This window comes from Colletotrichum siamense (genome assembly GCF_013390195.1).
Source record: "Colletotrichum siamense strain Cg363 chromosome Unknown KSG_Cg363_contig07, whole genome shotgun sequence".
Taxonomy (NCBI): domain Eukaryota; kingdom Fungi; phylum Ascomycota; class Sordariomycetes; order Glomerellales; family Glomerellaceae; genus Colletotrichum; species Colletotrichum siamense.
In genome coordinates, this window is record NW_023501020.1 from 327,628 (window position 1) to 341,454 (window position 13,827).

At 52.9% G+C, this 13,827-nt stretch overlaps 5 protein-coding genes across 5 annotated transcripts; 3 read left to right on the forward strand and 2 right to left on the reverse strand.

Moving 5' to 3' along the window:
- Positions 1-369: 369 nt before the first annotated feature.
- On the reverse strand, positions 370-1,002 carry CGCS363_v010431 (uncharacterized protein; the record flags this gene model as incomplete). Its single annotated transcript, XM_036642280.1, has 1 exon — positions 370-1,002. The coding sequence occupies one exon, from the start codon at positions 1,000-1,002 to the stop codon at positions 370-372; it is 633 nt and encodes a 210-aa protein (XP_036492263.1).
- Positions 1,003-2,548: 1,546 nt separating this feature from the next.
- COX1-0 (Cytochrome P450 monooxygenase COX1) lies at positions 2,549-6,387 on the forward strand (the record flags this gene model as incomplete). Its single annotated transcript, XM_036642281.1, has 8 exons — positions 2,549-2,781; positions 2,872-3,408; positions 3,460-3,801; positions 3,882-4,096; positions 5,339-5,475; positions 5,530-6,006; positions 6,057-6,191; positions 6,259-6,387. The coding sequence occupies 8 exons, from the start codon at positions 2,549-2,551 to the stop codon at positions 6,385-6,387; spliced, it is 2,205 nt and encodes a 734-aa protein (XP_036491920.1).
- A 1,770-nt stretch (positions 6,388-8,157) lies between these two features.
- Positions 8,158-9,047, forward strand: CGCS363_v010433 (uncharacterized protein; the record flags this gene model as incomplete). The annotated part of the gene is made up of 3 exons (XM_036642282.1): positions 8,158-8,296; positions 8,360-8,478; positions 8,535-9,047. 3 exons carry the CDS (start codon positions 8,158-8,160, stop codon positions 9,045-9,047), a joined length of 771 nt encoding a protein of 256 aa, XP_036492261.1.
- Positions 9,048-9,305: 258 nt separating this feature from the next.
- On the reverse strand, positions 9,306-10,450 carry ccsC-0 (Trans-enoyl reductase ccsC; the record flags this gene model as incomplete). The annotated part of the gene is made up of 2 exons (XM_036642283.1): positions 9,306-9,840; positions 9,891-10,450. The coding sequence occupies 2 exons, from the start codon at positions 10,448-10,450 to the stop codon at positions 9,306-9,308; spliced, it is 1,095 nt and encodes a 364-aa protein (XP_036492276.1).
- A 520-nt stretch (positions 10,451-10,970) lies between these two features.
- On the forward strand, positions 10,971-12,719 carry hpm1-0 (Cytochrome P450 monooxygenase hmp1; the record flags this gene model as incomplete). Its single annotated transcript, XM_036642284.1, has 5 exons — positions 10,971-11,033; positions 11,087-11,878; positions 11,940-12,254; positions 12,312-12,487; positions 12,542-12,719. 5 exons carry the CDS (start codon positions 10,971-10,973, stop codon positions 12,717-12,719), a joined length of 1,524 nt encoding a protein of 507 aa, XP_036492277.1.
- Between the last annotated feature and the right edge of the window lie 1,108 nt (positions 12,720-13,827).

The window sequence follows — 13,827 nt, forward strand, 5'->3', positions numbered from 1 at the left end:
ACCTGACAACCCGTAACAGCATGAGGCACATCATGGTTGGCGATAGGCACCTTGTCCGACCCTGACTTGAAGGGATCTCCGCCGTAGCCTATCGAAATGCCAGTCGGCTTTCGAGAATCACGGGGAAGGCATAGCTCAACTTAGACTCCAGAGCCACCACTTAGACAGCAAGATATTTCAAGTCGCACCCCCTTCTCCCAGCCAGTGAAGTCAGTTACGGACACCAGAACAGGAACTTTAAAACTTCTCGAATATGTGTTGTATTATTAGGGCAAAACAAGCTGACTATTCGACGCCAAAAAGAGCCCAAACTCCCCAAGTCAACCGATTACGACGCCATTAACTCCAACGCGTCCGACGAAACAATCCCTAGGAGTACGAAATATACAATCCATTCTCGGCATCATCCTGCATGAACACGCGTCCATCCTGTCCATTATTGAAGTTGACCGCCAGCTCAACGACGATCCTCTCCTGGCACTTGACACTCGGGCCGCCGTGCGTCGCTGGGGCGGAGAATTCGGGCTGGTCCCAGAAGGTGAAGTCCATGCCCGGGACGAACTCGCTGCCCTCCTGGAACGGTGCGATCGTCGTGGGGTTGATCAGCACGTCGCTGCCGCTGGTCCACGTCGGGAAGCCCTCGGACTTCAGCTGGCGCGAGGAGACGAGGCCATTGCCATCGACGCGGAAGACGCGGGTTTCGATCGGGCCCTGGCGCCAACCGAGCGAGCAGGTCTTGGCTGATGGCGGGATGCCGGTGAAGACGACGACCTGGCGGGTAATGTTGGTGTGGAGGTCGAGATGCGGGACGTTGTCGGTGGGGTGGTTCGGTTGGTTGGCGGACTGGTAGACGTTGAAGTGTTGGGGATGGGCGATCAAACCCGGGGTCGCGGTTGACGCGCTGGGCGGAACCGAGGTTTGGGAGCATTCGCGAGGTGCGGAGGGTAGGGACGCAGCAAGAGAGATGATGCTGGTCAGGGCGAGGAGGAGCTTGGAAGTCATCTTGAAGCGGTGAAGAAACTTCGAGGAGGTTGCACTAGGCGGGTTGAAGAAGGATATAATGCGGTGAAACTTCGTGGGACAAGGCGGTACTGTAGCGTGTGTAACGATGAGATGCTGGTGATGGAAAATGTGAATACGTGTCGGAAAACAGCTACCACTTTATGTCTACTGGGCATTGACATGAAAATGGCCGAGACATTCATGCTAGCCCCGGGACTGCTGTACCCAGCGGGGCTGGCGCAAGGCTTCTGTTGGCATCAAAATCTCACGATCGGCCTCAGCTCCGGGCCCAGGCTTAGCACTGACAGCTTTCAGCAGGGCTTGAACAGCCTCGACCCATGACAAGCCCGCCAAGGGTTCCGCAGCATTCAAGACTAAACTAAACTCTCAGTCAAATAAGCATAAACATAGGCGTCCGTCAATGTTACTTGACTCCGCCTCGCAGAAGCTCCAGATGAACCGCACGAGAATCCGACGACTCGCAGCTGAACCCGGTTGTGCACGTGTGGGACAGGAAGCTAAAGGCATGTACGGGGCTCAGCGAGAGTGCCCGGTAAATGAAGTGCGATCAGGATTGGGGTCTAAATTTAGTCGCTGGCATTAGCGGGGGAAGGATCTACAGGACGGCTTGTTGGGAGGCTGAGGCTTACACAGGTTGGTCAGGGTGGATGCAGTCTTGGCTCGAGTCCGAGGTGCGTAAGCAAGACAAACCTGCATGAGTTATATGAATGATCTAGCCTGATACTATGAGCAATCTAAGCTGGGGACAAAATCTTAAGGCCTGCTCACCCTGCTGATCCCAACCTTCACCTAAAACATCACTTCATGTCCTTAGTTCAACTGACGGCCCTCAAATTTGCAATTAAAGTAGACGAGGCACTCGTCAGAAGAATAGAGCGTGCTGTTTCCATATATGCTCTTCTCCTCAACGCTGGCTAGATTCTGCAGACATCACCGCAAGCACTGTATCGGTCCTGTCTCTATTTCCGAGAAGTCATGGTTGGTCCAGGTCTTTTCAGAAACCACACCGACTCGGCACTTGGTGCCCTCGGAAAAGAGTGTTCCCCTTCCTCTTTCCCAAAGGCCTTACTTTTGGACATTTCAGAACATACATCAAGATCATAGAGTTAATGAAACCGTTTCAACGTGCCATGGTGTCCAAAGGAGAGGCTCAGCCGTTGAGCCAATCAGTGGTTCTCGGCATGCCGAGCCTCCACCTCGGGGAGTGTTGACTCCCCGATCCACCAGCAGCACCTCAAGTCTGGTAATTGATGAACATACTTCCACAGACAAGAGGCGTCGGCATGCCCCGATGATTTTCAGGGTGTCGGGGAGCTTCTGCACAATGATACTGGCGAGTATTGATCATCACCTTTCCATGCCGGGAGGCGAAATGCTTGTGCTTCTCAAAAACTAGCTAGTTCCGGTCCTGCGAGCAACGAATTTGTTCAAGTCACGCAATAGCTTCTCTCTCTCTTAAAAATCACATCGTCCATTCTTGTCAACCTCCCTTACGCCCATTTGTTTTTGGTAACGCCACGCAAAAATGAGGCTCCTCTCTCCCAAAACAATACTGCCGAGCCAAGCGGTTGGAACCTTCGTCTTCATTCTTCTCCTCGCATGGCTGGTTCGAAAGTTCGTGAAGGTGATACAGTTCAAGAAGCGATACCGTTTGCCCAACCCGGTTCCCGGATTACCACTCATTGGGAATGCCCATCAAATCCCACGAGACCTTCCATACCTATTCTTCCAAGACTTGGCGAAGAAGTATGGCGAAATGTAAGAAGCTCAAGTGCGACTACTGAGCGATCAGTATCGTTGAACAAGCACTTACAAGAAGTTGCCACTGACCATGGACCCTAAATGTAGGTTCACAATCAACATCGGAGGGACGAACTGGCTATTTCTCAACTCCACACGAACTGTCAACGAGCTCCTGGACAAGAGGGCAGCCATCTACTCCTCAAGAATGAATCTCCCAATGGCTTACGACCTCGTATCCCGCGGCAAACGAACCCTGCTAATGCCCTACGGAGACTTGTGGCGTCGAGAGCGCAAGGTCATGCATCAAATTCTGAATGCTACACAGCGCAATATCTTCGAGCCGTTCCAAGACCTAGAGTCTAAGGCTTTGCTCCTCAACTACCTCGAACGTCCGGATGAATGGTGGAAGAGCCACGGGGCCTTTTCCGGCTCGGTCATTATGAGCGTTGTTTTTGGACGTCGAGCAGGCGTTGACGATGCCAACTTGAGCGACTCTCTTGCCGTGTCCGAAGAGTTTGTCGAGTATCTCATGCCCGGTCGCGGGATCGTCGACCATTTTCCTTTCCTCGCCGACATCCCATGGTTCAAAGCTCTGCAGCCGTGGCGATGGTATGGCGACGACTTGTATAAGCGTACTCGCGCGTGAGACTCCCATCCAGACTCGCCAATTCACAATCACTCATCAACGTACAGGGTATACAAGCGAGAGCTGGATCAACTTCGCGAACGGCGAGCACAGGGCAAACAGCGGGACTGCTTCATGACGGAATTCCTTGAGAAACAGCACGATTCGGACTTCACTGAGGACGAGTTCCTGTTCATGGCAGGCGCCCTCATGGAAGCCGGCACGGACACCACTCGCGCATCCTTGGACCAATGTGTGGCTGCCGCCGCGTTGTGGCCCGATTGGATTGAGCGTGCTCGGAAGCAGCTTGATGAAGTATGCGGTGCTCACGCCGAGCGATTGCCGACCGCACAGGACATGCCGAACTTGCCAATCATCAAGGGCGCAGTGAAGGAGAGTGTTCGATGGAAGTAAGACTCGTGCTCCCGGAAGCCGCCTTATGTGGATCGTGGGAAATGCACGAATTATCGCTGACGGGTCTCGATGCCAGGCCGACGATTGCTGAGACGGGAATCCCGCATGCGTTGATGCGAGACGACGAATTCGAAGGATACAAAATTCCAGCGGGAACGATCGTGACGTATAATCAATGGGCGATTGTCAATTCCACGGATGAGTACGAGCAGCCGGAGAGATTTTGGCCAGAACGATTCATCAACGAAGATCTTGACAAGCCCGCCAAGGGACATCTCGGATTCGGCGCAGGTAAGAAGCCATTTTCATCTTGGCAAAGTCCATCGGCTCCGTCTTGGCTAAATCTTAATTGTCATGCAGGGAGACGACTTTGTGTTGGGTATAATGTAGCCATCTCCAATTTGCACATCTCATTGGCTAGACTTGTCTACTGTTTCGACGTTCTGCCAGTACCTGGCGCGACGATAGACACCTCGCAGTCACCCAAGGTGACGAAGCATGGTCCGTCGTTCCAGGTAAAGATCAACGTCCGAAGTGAGCCCCATCGGCGACTCATCGAAAGAGAGTGCCGCGGAGCAGCTATTTAGAAAACGCTTGATCCAAAACCAGGCACCACTTTGCGCAGGGTGGATAGGGCGTCAGCTTTTCAGCAACTATCAATTCGGGAATCATGGATTTTCGTAGTAGGTCTTCTTGTATGCATTGTTGCTTAGAATCAAGGATAGTGGAACCAAGCCTACACAAGGCCTTTAATAGGATGGCGATCTAGTGTGAGACAGAGAGGCACGCTTGTGGAAACCACAAAAACATGAGCGTGTTCTCGGGCTTGGTTGCTGTCCGCGAAGCCGCTTACAAGACGCTGGTGAGGGGCCGTTCCCCACATCATCGCCAGTGATCGACGAGGAGCGGGCCGCAGCTTCGATTTCCATGTCCGTCCGATTCAGCCCCTTTTTGCCTCAAAGTGTGAAAGTTAACTATCTATTTTGTCCCGGAGGACGCGTTTTGCGTTTCGGTATACATATCCCAGTTTAGTTTATTGCTAAGGCAACTTGGTATTGTGAATCAATCTCCACGGACGCCAACCACCAACCAATGGCCCTTCAGACCCAACGGTGGTCTTCAAGCACGACAAACAACCAACTCACCCAGGCTCTATCTAGCCAGAAATCAAGACCATATCAGAAATGACAATAAGCGTCTTTATGATGGAAGGTCGAAAGCGAATCCTGCCTGGGAAGGACCTGGTTGACGGTGATGGTCGCCCGTCTGCTAAGAGAAGGCAACTATCCCGCCGACCACCCCGGGCATCACAGGCATGTGATTCTTGCGCAACATCTAAAGTCAGATGCGACGATCAAAGGAGTTGCCGAAGGTGTCTACGAAAAGGCATTGAGTGCATCAGAAGCGTTGGGCCATTTTGCGTTGCCGATGATCGGCGTGAGCTTGCACAGGATGACGACTCTCCTCTCGTCCCTTCGAGAACCGTTTCGCCAGCCACGACCGTCGTGGCTGAAAAAGCTTCTTTGGAGTTAGACATCGGGCAGGGATCATGGGCGGACGACTCGTTCCTATTCAATGACTTCCTGTCCTCATTTGGAGCGCCCGATGTCTTTGGGATCGATTCATCCATGCTGTCCTCGCTTGCGCCTATGCTGGCCCCGAGTTCACAGGTAAACCTACAAACAGAAACGCGGCCATCGTTGCTCATTGAATCTAGTGACCAGAGCGTGGTCTCTGATGAGGCGAGCAAAGTCTACGACAACACGCTGGGTAACTGGAAGCCGGCGCAGGGAGCCTCTTCCAGAACCGAGAGTCTTTTCATATCGGTCACGGAACAGGCGTCTATGGTTGGTCAGATGGGGGAACTTGATTTGTCGTTACTAAGTCATCATCTGACCGCGGAGAAACGTGACCAGATTGTGTATCTGGTTCAGAAGCATTCCGCAAATCCCCCCAGTCTGGCGGCAGCAACTTCGTTCCCGTCAGCAGCAATTCTCGGAGAGATGCTCCAGATATTTCTTTCCAGACAGCAGGACGACATTGTTGGAATGATTCATCTTCCCACCTTCAATGTCGCTGAATGCGACCCTCTGCTCCTCGCCGCCATGATTTCGGCTGGCGCTGCCTTTTCAACACATCCTTTGGCAAATGAATTTGGATTTGCGTTGATGGATGTAGTAAGGATGGTTCTGATGGATTCTGTGAGTTGGTCCGAGAACCTCTTCGCTCTTAAATTCTGACGATGCCTTAGGGCGACCGAGACAACGCAATGACTCGCAGCCTGTCATTCATCCAGGCCATGACGTTGGTGTGTGAATGCGCTCTCTGGACTGGAGACCAGCGAAAGACTGAGATGTCAGACGCTACTTCTGCTATTCTTGCGTCGGTACGAAAAAGAACATGTCGATGATGGGCTGCTCTTCAGCTGAGGTGGCTAATGAAACAACATCTAGATACTACGCCATAGCAAACGATTATTTCGCGTATCTTACAGGTCTGTCACGCCACCTGTGAACCGGGACGAAGAAGAACTACGGCTTTCATGGATTGAGTGGGCGAACCAAGAATCCTTCAAGAGGTGACTCAATATCCTTACTGTGACCCGCATCTTTCTCGATCACAAGCATTCGTCTTATTTCAGAGCTGACTTGTAATAGGACCGTCTACCGCTTCTACCTACAATGTGTACAACGGAGTGCCTTCAGAAATACACCCTCTCCATTACCCAGCTACGACATGACAGCTCCTCTCCCGGATGACTCCAAGCTCTGGCTCGCAGATTCTGCCGCGAAATGGAGCATTACATACCACGAGTTTCTTAAAGACGATTTGGAAAACCAGAGAGGCCTCAGCCTGTCAAGATGTCTAGCTGAAATTTCTGTTCTCCAGACCTTGGCGCCATCAGTTGACTTCAACTTTGCGGTCTTGGTTGTTTCATGTTCTCTAACACCAATCCTGGTGGAAGCCCGCACACGCTATCTTACCGTAGACGCCATGAGCGAAGCGGACTGGCCATCCCGTGCCCCGGATTCATGGGGGGTCACCGCACCAGCTTTGAGGCTTCTAGATGATACCCGATTTCTCCTTAAATCGGGGGTGGTCAAATGTCATGCCCTGACAATGTTCTTCTTGGAATACAACGAGTTCTGCACCGCGGCGCCCACGCCGATGATAGATGCCCTACTAGGTAACGAGAACCACTGGTCCTCTCGCGAGGCGTTCGAGCGGTTGAAAGGCTGGACAAGAACCCAACAAGCTAGGCGTGCTGCATGGTACGCCGGGCAAATTCTGGGTGCCGCGAGACGTATTGCACCAAAGGACAGAGCAGATTTTCACGCGTTTGCATGTTACCAGGCCTTGTTGAGTTTGTGGGTCTACGGGTTGTATCAGACGCATCAGCTGCCGATGACAGACCGCGAAGCGCAACCTGAACAGGAAGAGCCAATGGTGCAGCTGGATGGCCAGGAGACGATGGAATCTCAGCGATGGGTCAGCTACGGAAAAGGAAAGCCATACATATCACGGGCCGCCGGAAGGACTGATACTCACTATGGAAGCACTGCCGATATCGTTGCAGTGACGAGAGGCTCCGACAGTGGGGAGGGGTTATTACTATTACCTCCGTTAGAGACGGTGCAGATTACCTTCTCATCGGAAGCAACAGGAAGGCATTTTCCAATTTGGAAGCATACATGTCGGATTCTGCGAGCTTTAGGTGCTTTTAACCAGGAGCAAAAATAAGTTTTCTATTCAGCGGAATCATCATAGACAACTGAGCGATTATTCTGTGACTTTTCCCGTCGCCAAAATTAGTAGATACGTTGAGCCCATGACATCTTGGGACTGTCTGTATGAATAAGCAGCTTTGGTGGCGGGGTGGGCATCGAGGTTTCCGCCCTCGAGATCCCCAATGGCATTATTGTGTCTACGGCAGGTAGCAATGACATTGGAGTTTCGTACTTCCCAAATTGCACTTGGTCGTCAGACTAGAATATCTAGATTGGTGCCTGCTCATTCAAGAGAAGCTCCTACTTTCTTTCAACCTCCAGGGACGGATTTTCTTGTTCCAAGCAGCAGGAGGTGGGTCGGCGACTGCTTTTGACAGTATGCACCTTCCCGTGATGGAAGCATCAAGGCAGAAAGTGCAAGAACGAACGAACAAACGGAGAAGGAGGCAGGCAAGAGCCTGCTCTCGGTATTTATTTCAACCTTTCCTCCCACCGGCCACGTCCTCAAACCTCCCACTTCCAACATCACCCAACCTCAATCAACATCGAACTTGACTCATTGCCATCACTTCTTCCACTATTCTCCCACACAAACGATCCCTGAGACCCAGCAAATTGCGCATCATGGCTGCCACCGACAAGGAGACCATCAAGAACCTCGCCGAGAACGGTCACATCATCACGGCCAAGGAGGTTGCCGACATCGACAAGGCCGAGAAGGCCTTGACCGGCAATGATCAAACCGTCAAGAATGGTCTTGCTGGTAAGATGCCTCCCTTTTGTTGCTAATTGCCTTTTCTAGTTTCTTGCTGACGTCTAATCCCAGCCACTGCTCAAAGCATGCACGACAAGCAGCAGACATTCCTGAAGATGGAGGCCGATCTCAAGAGCAAGCCCGAGTCGGACATCACGAAAGACGATGCTAAGGAGCTTCAGACTGCTGAAGTATGTTTGCATCCCCGAACTTGTCGTCTGGGACCTACTGACGTTGGCTCCAATAGGCTCGCCTTCTTGGCCATCGCCCTCCCGCCGGCTCGGCCGCTGCTACTTTCCAGTCCATCGCGGACAAGAACGAAGCTGCTCATCAACGCGAGGACGCTTCCATCGAAGGCAAGAAGGAGACCGCCGTCAAGGCCGATCAGAATGGCTCGACCGACAAGAAGGAGGATGCCCCTGCCAAGGACTCTGACGTCTCTGAGCAGAAGGAGGGTGCTACTCCCTCTCAAGACGAAGCTGTTCCTGCCAAGTCCGACGCTTCTCCTGCCACGTCAGACACTTCTCCTCCGAAGGTCACCGACGCTTCCGAGAAGAAAGACGATGCCACTATCCTCGATGCTACGGAAATCACCAAGAAGAAGGCCGAAATCATCAAGCAGATGGACGAAATCACCAAGAAGAAGGATGAGATCGTCAAGAAGATGGACGAGGTCGCCAAGAAGAAGGATGAGATCGCCAACAAGAAGGACGAGATCCCTGACTCTCAGGAGCCCGGCTCGCAGGATTCCCACCCTTGAGGGATCATGCATGGATGTCAGGACGTGAGCATATAATATTGGTGGGACGTTTACCGCACTATGTCTTTCGACAATGTCCCCCCCCCCCCCCCCGTCGGAAGACGCAGAGCCTTTTTAGATGTGCACACGTGGACACGTTGGCACAGGTAGTCATAATCAACTCCATTTCAAAGGCTTGCCCTCTCCCCACGCTCTCTCCATGCGAGTGATAGGTGATTCTGACGCACGATGATAGACAGAGTTTCTTCATGCGGTGTTCTAACTTGATACTTGGACCACGAGCTTCTCGCCCTTGACCTCGCCACTTTGCAACATTTCCAGCGCTTTGATGACCCCCTCGAAACCACCACTCACCTCTTTGATGGGCTGCGTCTCTAGCTGCTTGCTTTCCAACAACGACTGCACTTCTCGAGCCCACCGCGCAGCAACATCGTGGAGTTCAAAGTTCGCCTTCCGCGAGTATGTCGGATGGCCCAAGTCAACATCGTACCCAAGTGCCTCAAATCCCATGACCGCCTTCGACTTGACAGCGCGCCTGGTCCGCCATTGTTCGGGGCAATCTTCAAGACATGCGTATCTCGATCCGACCCTGGCCAGCACGCTGTAACAAATAGCGGCAGACTCTGCATCCGTGATGCAATCAAGGGCGTGCTTAATTGGCATCCCACCAGCAAGGGTCTGGATTGATTTGGTGCAGTCTTGTGAGGTGTACGATGCTGTGCCGATGGCACCGTACTTCTTGACGAGTGGTGCTGATTTATCGGAACAAACAGCGATTGGTGCATAGCCCGATCTGTCTGAGGTGAGCTTCTGCCTATCTGCAAGGGACTGATCTTAACCTACTGCTTCAGCATTTGTATAGCCATGATGCCCGTCGCCGTGGCACCGCCGTAAACCAACACAGGACTCGGCTTCTCTGCGGGACGCGACGGCAGTCCCTTCAGATTCAGCGCTTCTGGGTCTGAGATGGCCAGACATGCCGTACACCATCCGATGGACCCTAATGCCGCCGCCTGCGTATCGCTCCACCCGTCCGGCACTCTGATCGTGTGTCGCGAGTCGGCGACAACGTATTGTGCAAAGGCGCCGTTTGATGAGTTTTCAGGTCGGTAAGGGAAGTCGGCGCCGCATACTCGTACACCGGTGGGCACAATGGACGATGAACCTGCGACTTCGACGATCCCGCTAAAGTCGCACCCTATTGTGTTGCCTTCCATGAAGAAGTGGGTGACCATCTTGTAGTCTGTGGGGTTGAGGCCCACGGCGAGGACGCGGACGAGAACATGGTATGGCGTTGGTAGTTCTGGGATGGGCTTGGAGGTGCTAACGGCTAGACGGAGCCCGGACTCTCTGGACGCTGATTGCGACTGGATCACTGCGGTCTGAGTCTTTGGTAGTGCCATCTTGCTGCGGAGGACGTTTTCGTTATGGGTGAGTTCTAGGCCTCGGATTCAAATTGCCAAAATGCCCATCTAACCATATAACCTGCTGGCTGAAATCAATCTCGAACGATAGAGAACGTTGCAACATCGAGTAAGGCGAGAGATCCCTGCTCCCCAGACTTGCGGTGGTTTCCGAATTAGGAAACCGGCACCGAACCCCGCCTCCGAATGACGGCTTGCGACTCGGGGCCGGACATCATCCCACGCAGTAGCCGGAGACGGGTATCTGGAGAATGCGATGTGCGAAGCTTAAGGTTCGGATGGACTACTTGGCTTCTGGCGTGTGTTGCAAAGACTGGTGTTGTGGTTAGCAGACCGAATTTCCTACCATTTTCTGGAAGTCGCTCCCTCCCAGCACTCTGGATCGGCTTGAACCTTCATGCAAGTCATCATTCGGCAAAGTTTCTGTCACTGTCCAGCCTTCAACTTTGCTCTCATCTGAAGTCTTTTGGAGACGGAACTGCGACGAGAAGCCGCAAGAATGCTGGCTGAAGTCACACTCGGGCTCTCATGGCCCATGCTGGGCGCTGTTGTCGCCGGATTAGTGAGCCATCCTACCACGACAGACGCAAGCAAATGCGCTGACACATGAGGCAGACTCTCGTCTACCTTGTGATCCTCCGACCTATCTACAATGTCTACTTCCACCCTCTCCGCAAATACCCAGGCCCGAAACTCTGGGCAGCTTCCGTCCTCCCGTGGGGCTTCTCCTTCATGGCCGGCAACATGCACAACAGCCTGATGGACATCCACACAAAGTACGGCCCCATCGTCCGCGTCGGGCCCAACGAGCTCTCCTACGCGATCCCCGAAGCGTGGGACGACGTCTACGGCCGCTACCGCGCCGGAAAGCGCAAGGAAAACCAGAAACCCTCGTGGTACCTCAGCAAAGACGCCAACGACATCCTCGGCGCCGCGACGGGCGACCACGGGCGCATGCGCAAGATCCTGAGCAACGGCTTCACCACCAACGCCATGCTGGAGCAGGAGCCGGCCATTGCGGGATACGTCGACCTGCTGATCCTGCGTTTGAAAGAACGGGCTGAGGATGGCAAGGCTGCGATCGATCTGTGGCAGTGGTTCGTGTACTGCCTGTTCGACGTCACGGGCGACTTGGCGTTTGGCGAGCCGTTTGGGTGTCTGCGGGAGTCGATGATGCACCCTTGGATCTCGTTTGTGCTGAGCAACATCAAGTTGACATACATTATTTTGCTGTGCACGCGTATCCCGTTCTTCTTCTTCTTTGCCCCTGTGTTGGCGACGATCAAGTTGGTGAGGGAGTATGCGCAGCACCGTAAGGTCTTGAGGGAGACGGTCGATCGGAGGCTCGCGCTCAATGTGGAGAGGCCTGACTTGGTGCAGGTCATGCTTACGCAAAAGGACGGCTTGGTAGGATTAGGCTCCTTTTCGACAACCTTATCCTTCTGTAGACGTGCTAATCCTTTCGTAGAAAATGTCACAGGAAGAGATTTACAGCAACGCTGTCACCTTAACCCTCGCAGGTGCGGAGACGACAGCAAGCGCTCTCTCGGGAATCATGTACATGCTTGCGTCGTACCCGGAAGTCAAGGCCAAGCTCATGAAGGAACTTCAAGACGCGTTCAAGAGCGAAGATGAGATTAACATGCGCAGCGCCATGCAGCTACGTTACCTGGCTGCCGTCATCGACGAGACGTTCCGGTACCACCCTCCCGGCCCGAATGCTTTGTGGCGGACGACGCCTCCCGAGGGAAACTGGATTCTTGGTGACTTTATTCCGGGAAACGTGAGTTGACACAATGTGTAAATCTGAGGTAAGGCTTTCTGCTGACAACTATCGTAGACAATTGTGGGCATCCCGCATCGCGTCATGTACCGCAGCGAAGCCAACTTCAAGCGTGCCGACGAGTTCCTCCCCGAGCGATGGCTCGCCGACAGCAAGACTTCCGAGTTCTCCACCGACCGGCGCGAAGGGTTCCACCCGTTCTCATACGGCCCTCGCAACTGCATTGGGTTGAAGTGAGTATCATCCAACCTTTTCGGGTATGGGACACCTGCTGACAGAATGGTTAGCCTCGCTAACGCTGAGATGCGTTTCATCCTGGCACGTGTTTTGTGGAATTTCGATGTTGAGGCTACGCAGCAGAGCCGAGGTTGGATGGACAAGCAACGGTCGTATCTCATGTGGGAGAAGGGCGGACTGTATATGTACTTGAAGCCGAAGTATTCGGGTTCTGCTGCATCTTCATAGGTTGATAGACTGGATAGAATGTATTCGTGACAGCCTTACTTAATCATGAAACCCTCTATGCTGTTTGCCCTGTGTCATCCGGAGTTAGCCTCATTCGAAACCCGAGGCGAGCTGACTGGACTGGAGTAGTCCGCGCGCCTTCATGCTTGCAAGACAACAGACGAGTTACGGAGGTGTCCGCGTACCCTGCATTCGTTTGGAAAATCGCTATCCGATTGACTTGCATGAAGCCAGTACACTAGTATCCCATCGACTGCTAGGTGGCACCAGCACAACGGCGTGCGGGGAACTAGCTAACTGGACGTTATTCCGAACTATGACCGTTGATTTCCCCGAACCAAAACCTGCGAAGGGGACATAATTCGGAGAAAGCTTGAGAATATATGCACTGACGCCATCTAGCAGTCGATGGGATACGGGGTATATGTAATCAAGTGTTGTCCCTAGTGATCGATACTTTTCTTGAGCAAATAGGAAATTACCATAAGATCAGACTTAGAGAAATTACGGATACTCTATGTACTGGCATCATATAGCAGTCGATGGGATAGCGTAGATGACATGGAGTAGGGAACACAACAAAAGCGGACAACAGACGAGTTGGTGTCTACAACTGGCCAAGCTCGTCCGTCACCCACGCATATGGTTGTACAAGCTTCCGTCTTGTGAACTTTCATGCTGGCTAACATCTCGCTCAGCCCTTCAGTTAAAGATGCGGAGTACCTCGAGAGGCATCGGGAACCACAAAGGTACCGTGAAAGACTAGTCCAAGAACTAACCTCAGCAGGGGGCCGGCGTACCACGTGTTTTTATGGAGGGGGTAAGTGGTGTCGGAGAGGGGTGCATTCGTCTCTGACAGGCGATCACAGGCTTGATATTTCCCAGCGAGAAGTAATGGGAGACCAAATAGACTTTGGTCCAAAGTCAAAGTCAGGCAAACCTGTTCCTACGAAGTGAGGGGCGGTATCCGACGGCTCCGAAGCCGTCGGATTCTTCCTGGCTCTTCCGCGAGTTTTACTTAGGCTAGGAATCCCACAGTCCCATGATCGCCACGGAGGCATTAATCCCTTCAGCCTTCTTCTGGGAACAAATGCTCTGTGCAATGCCT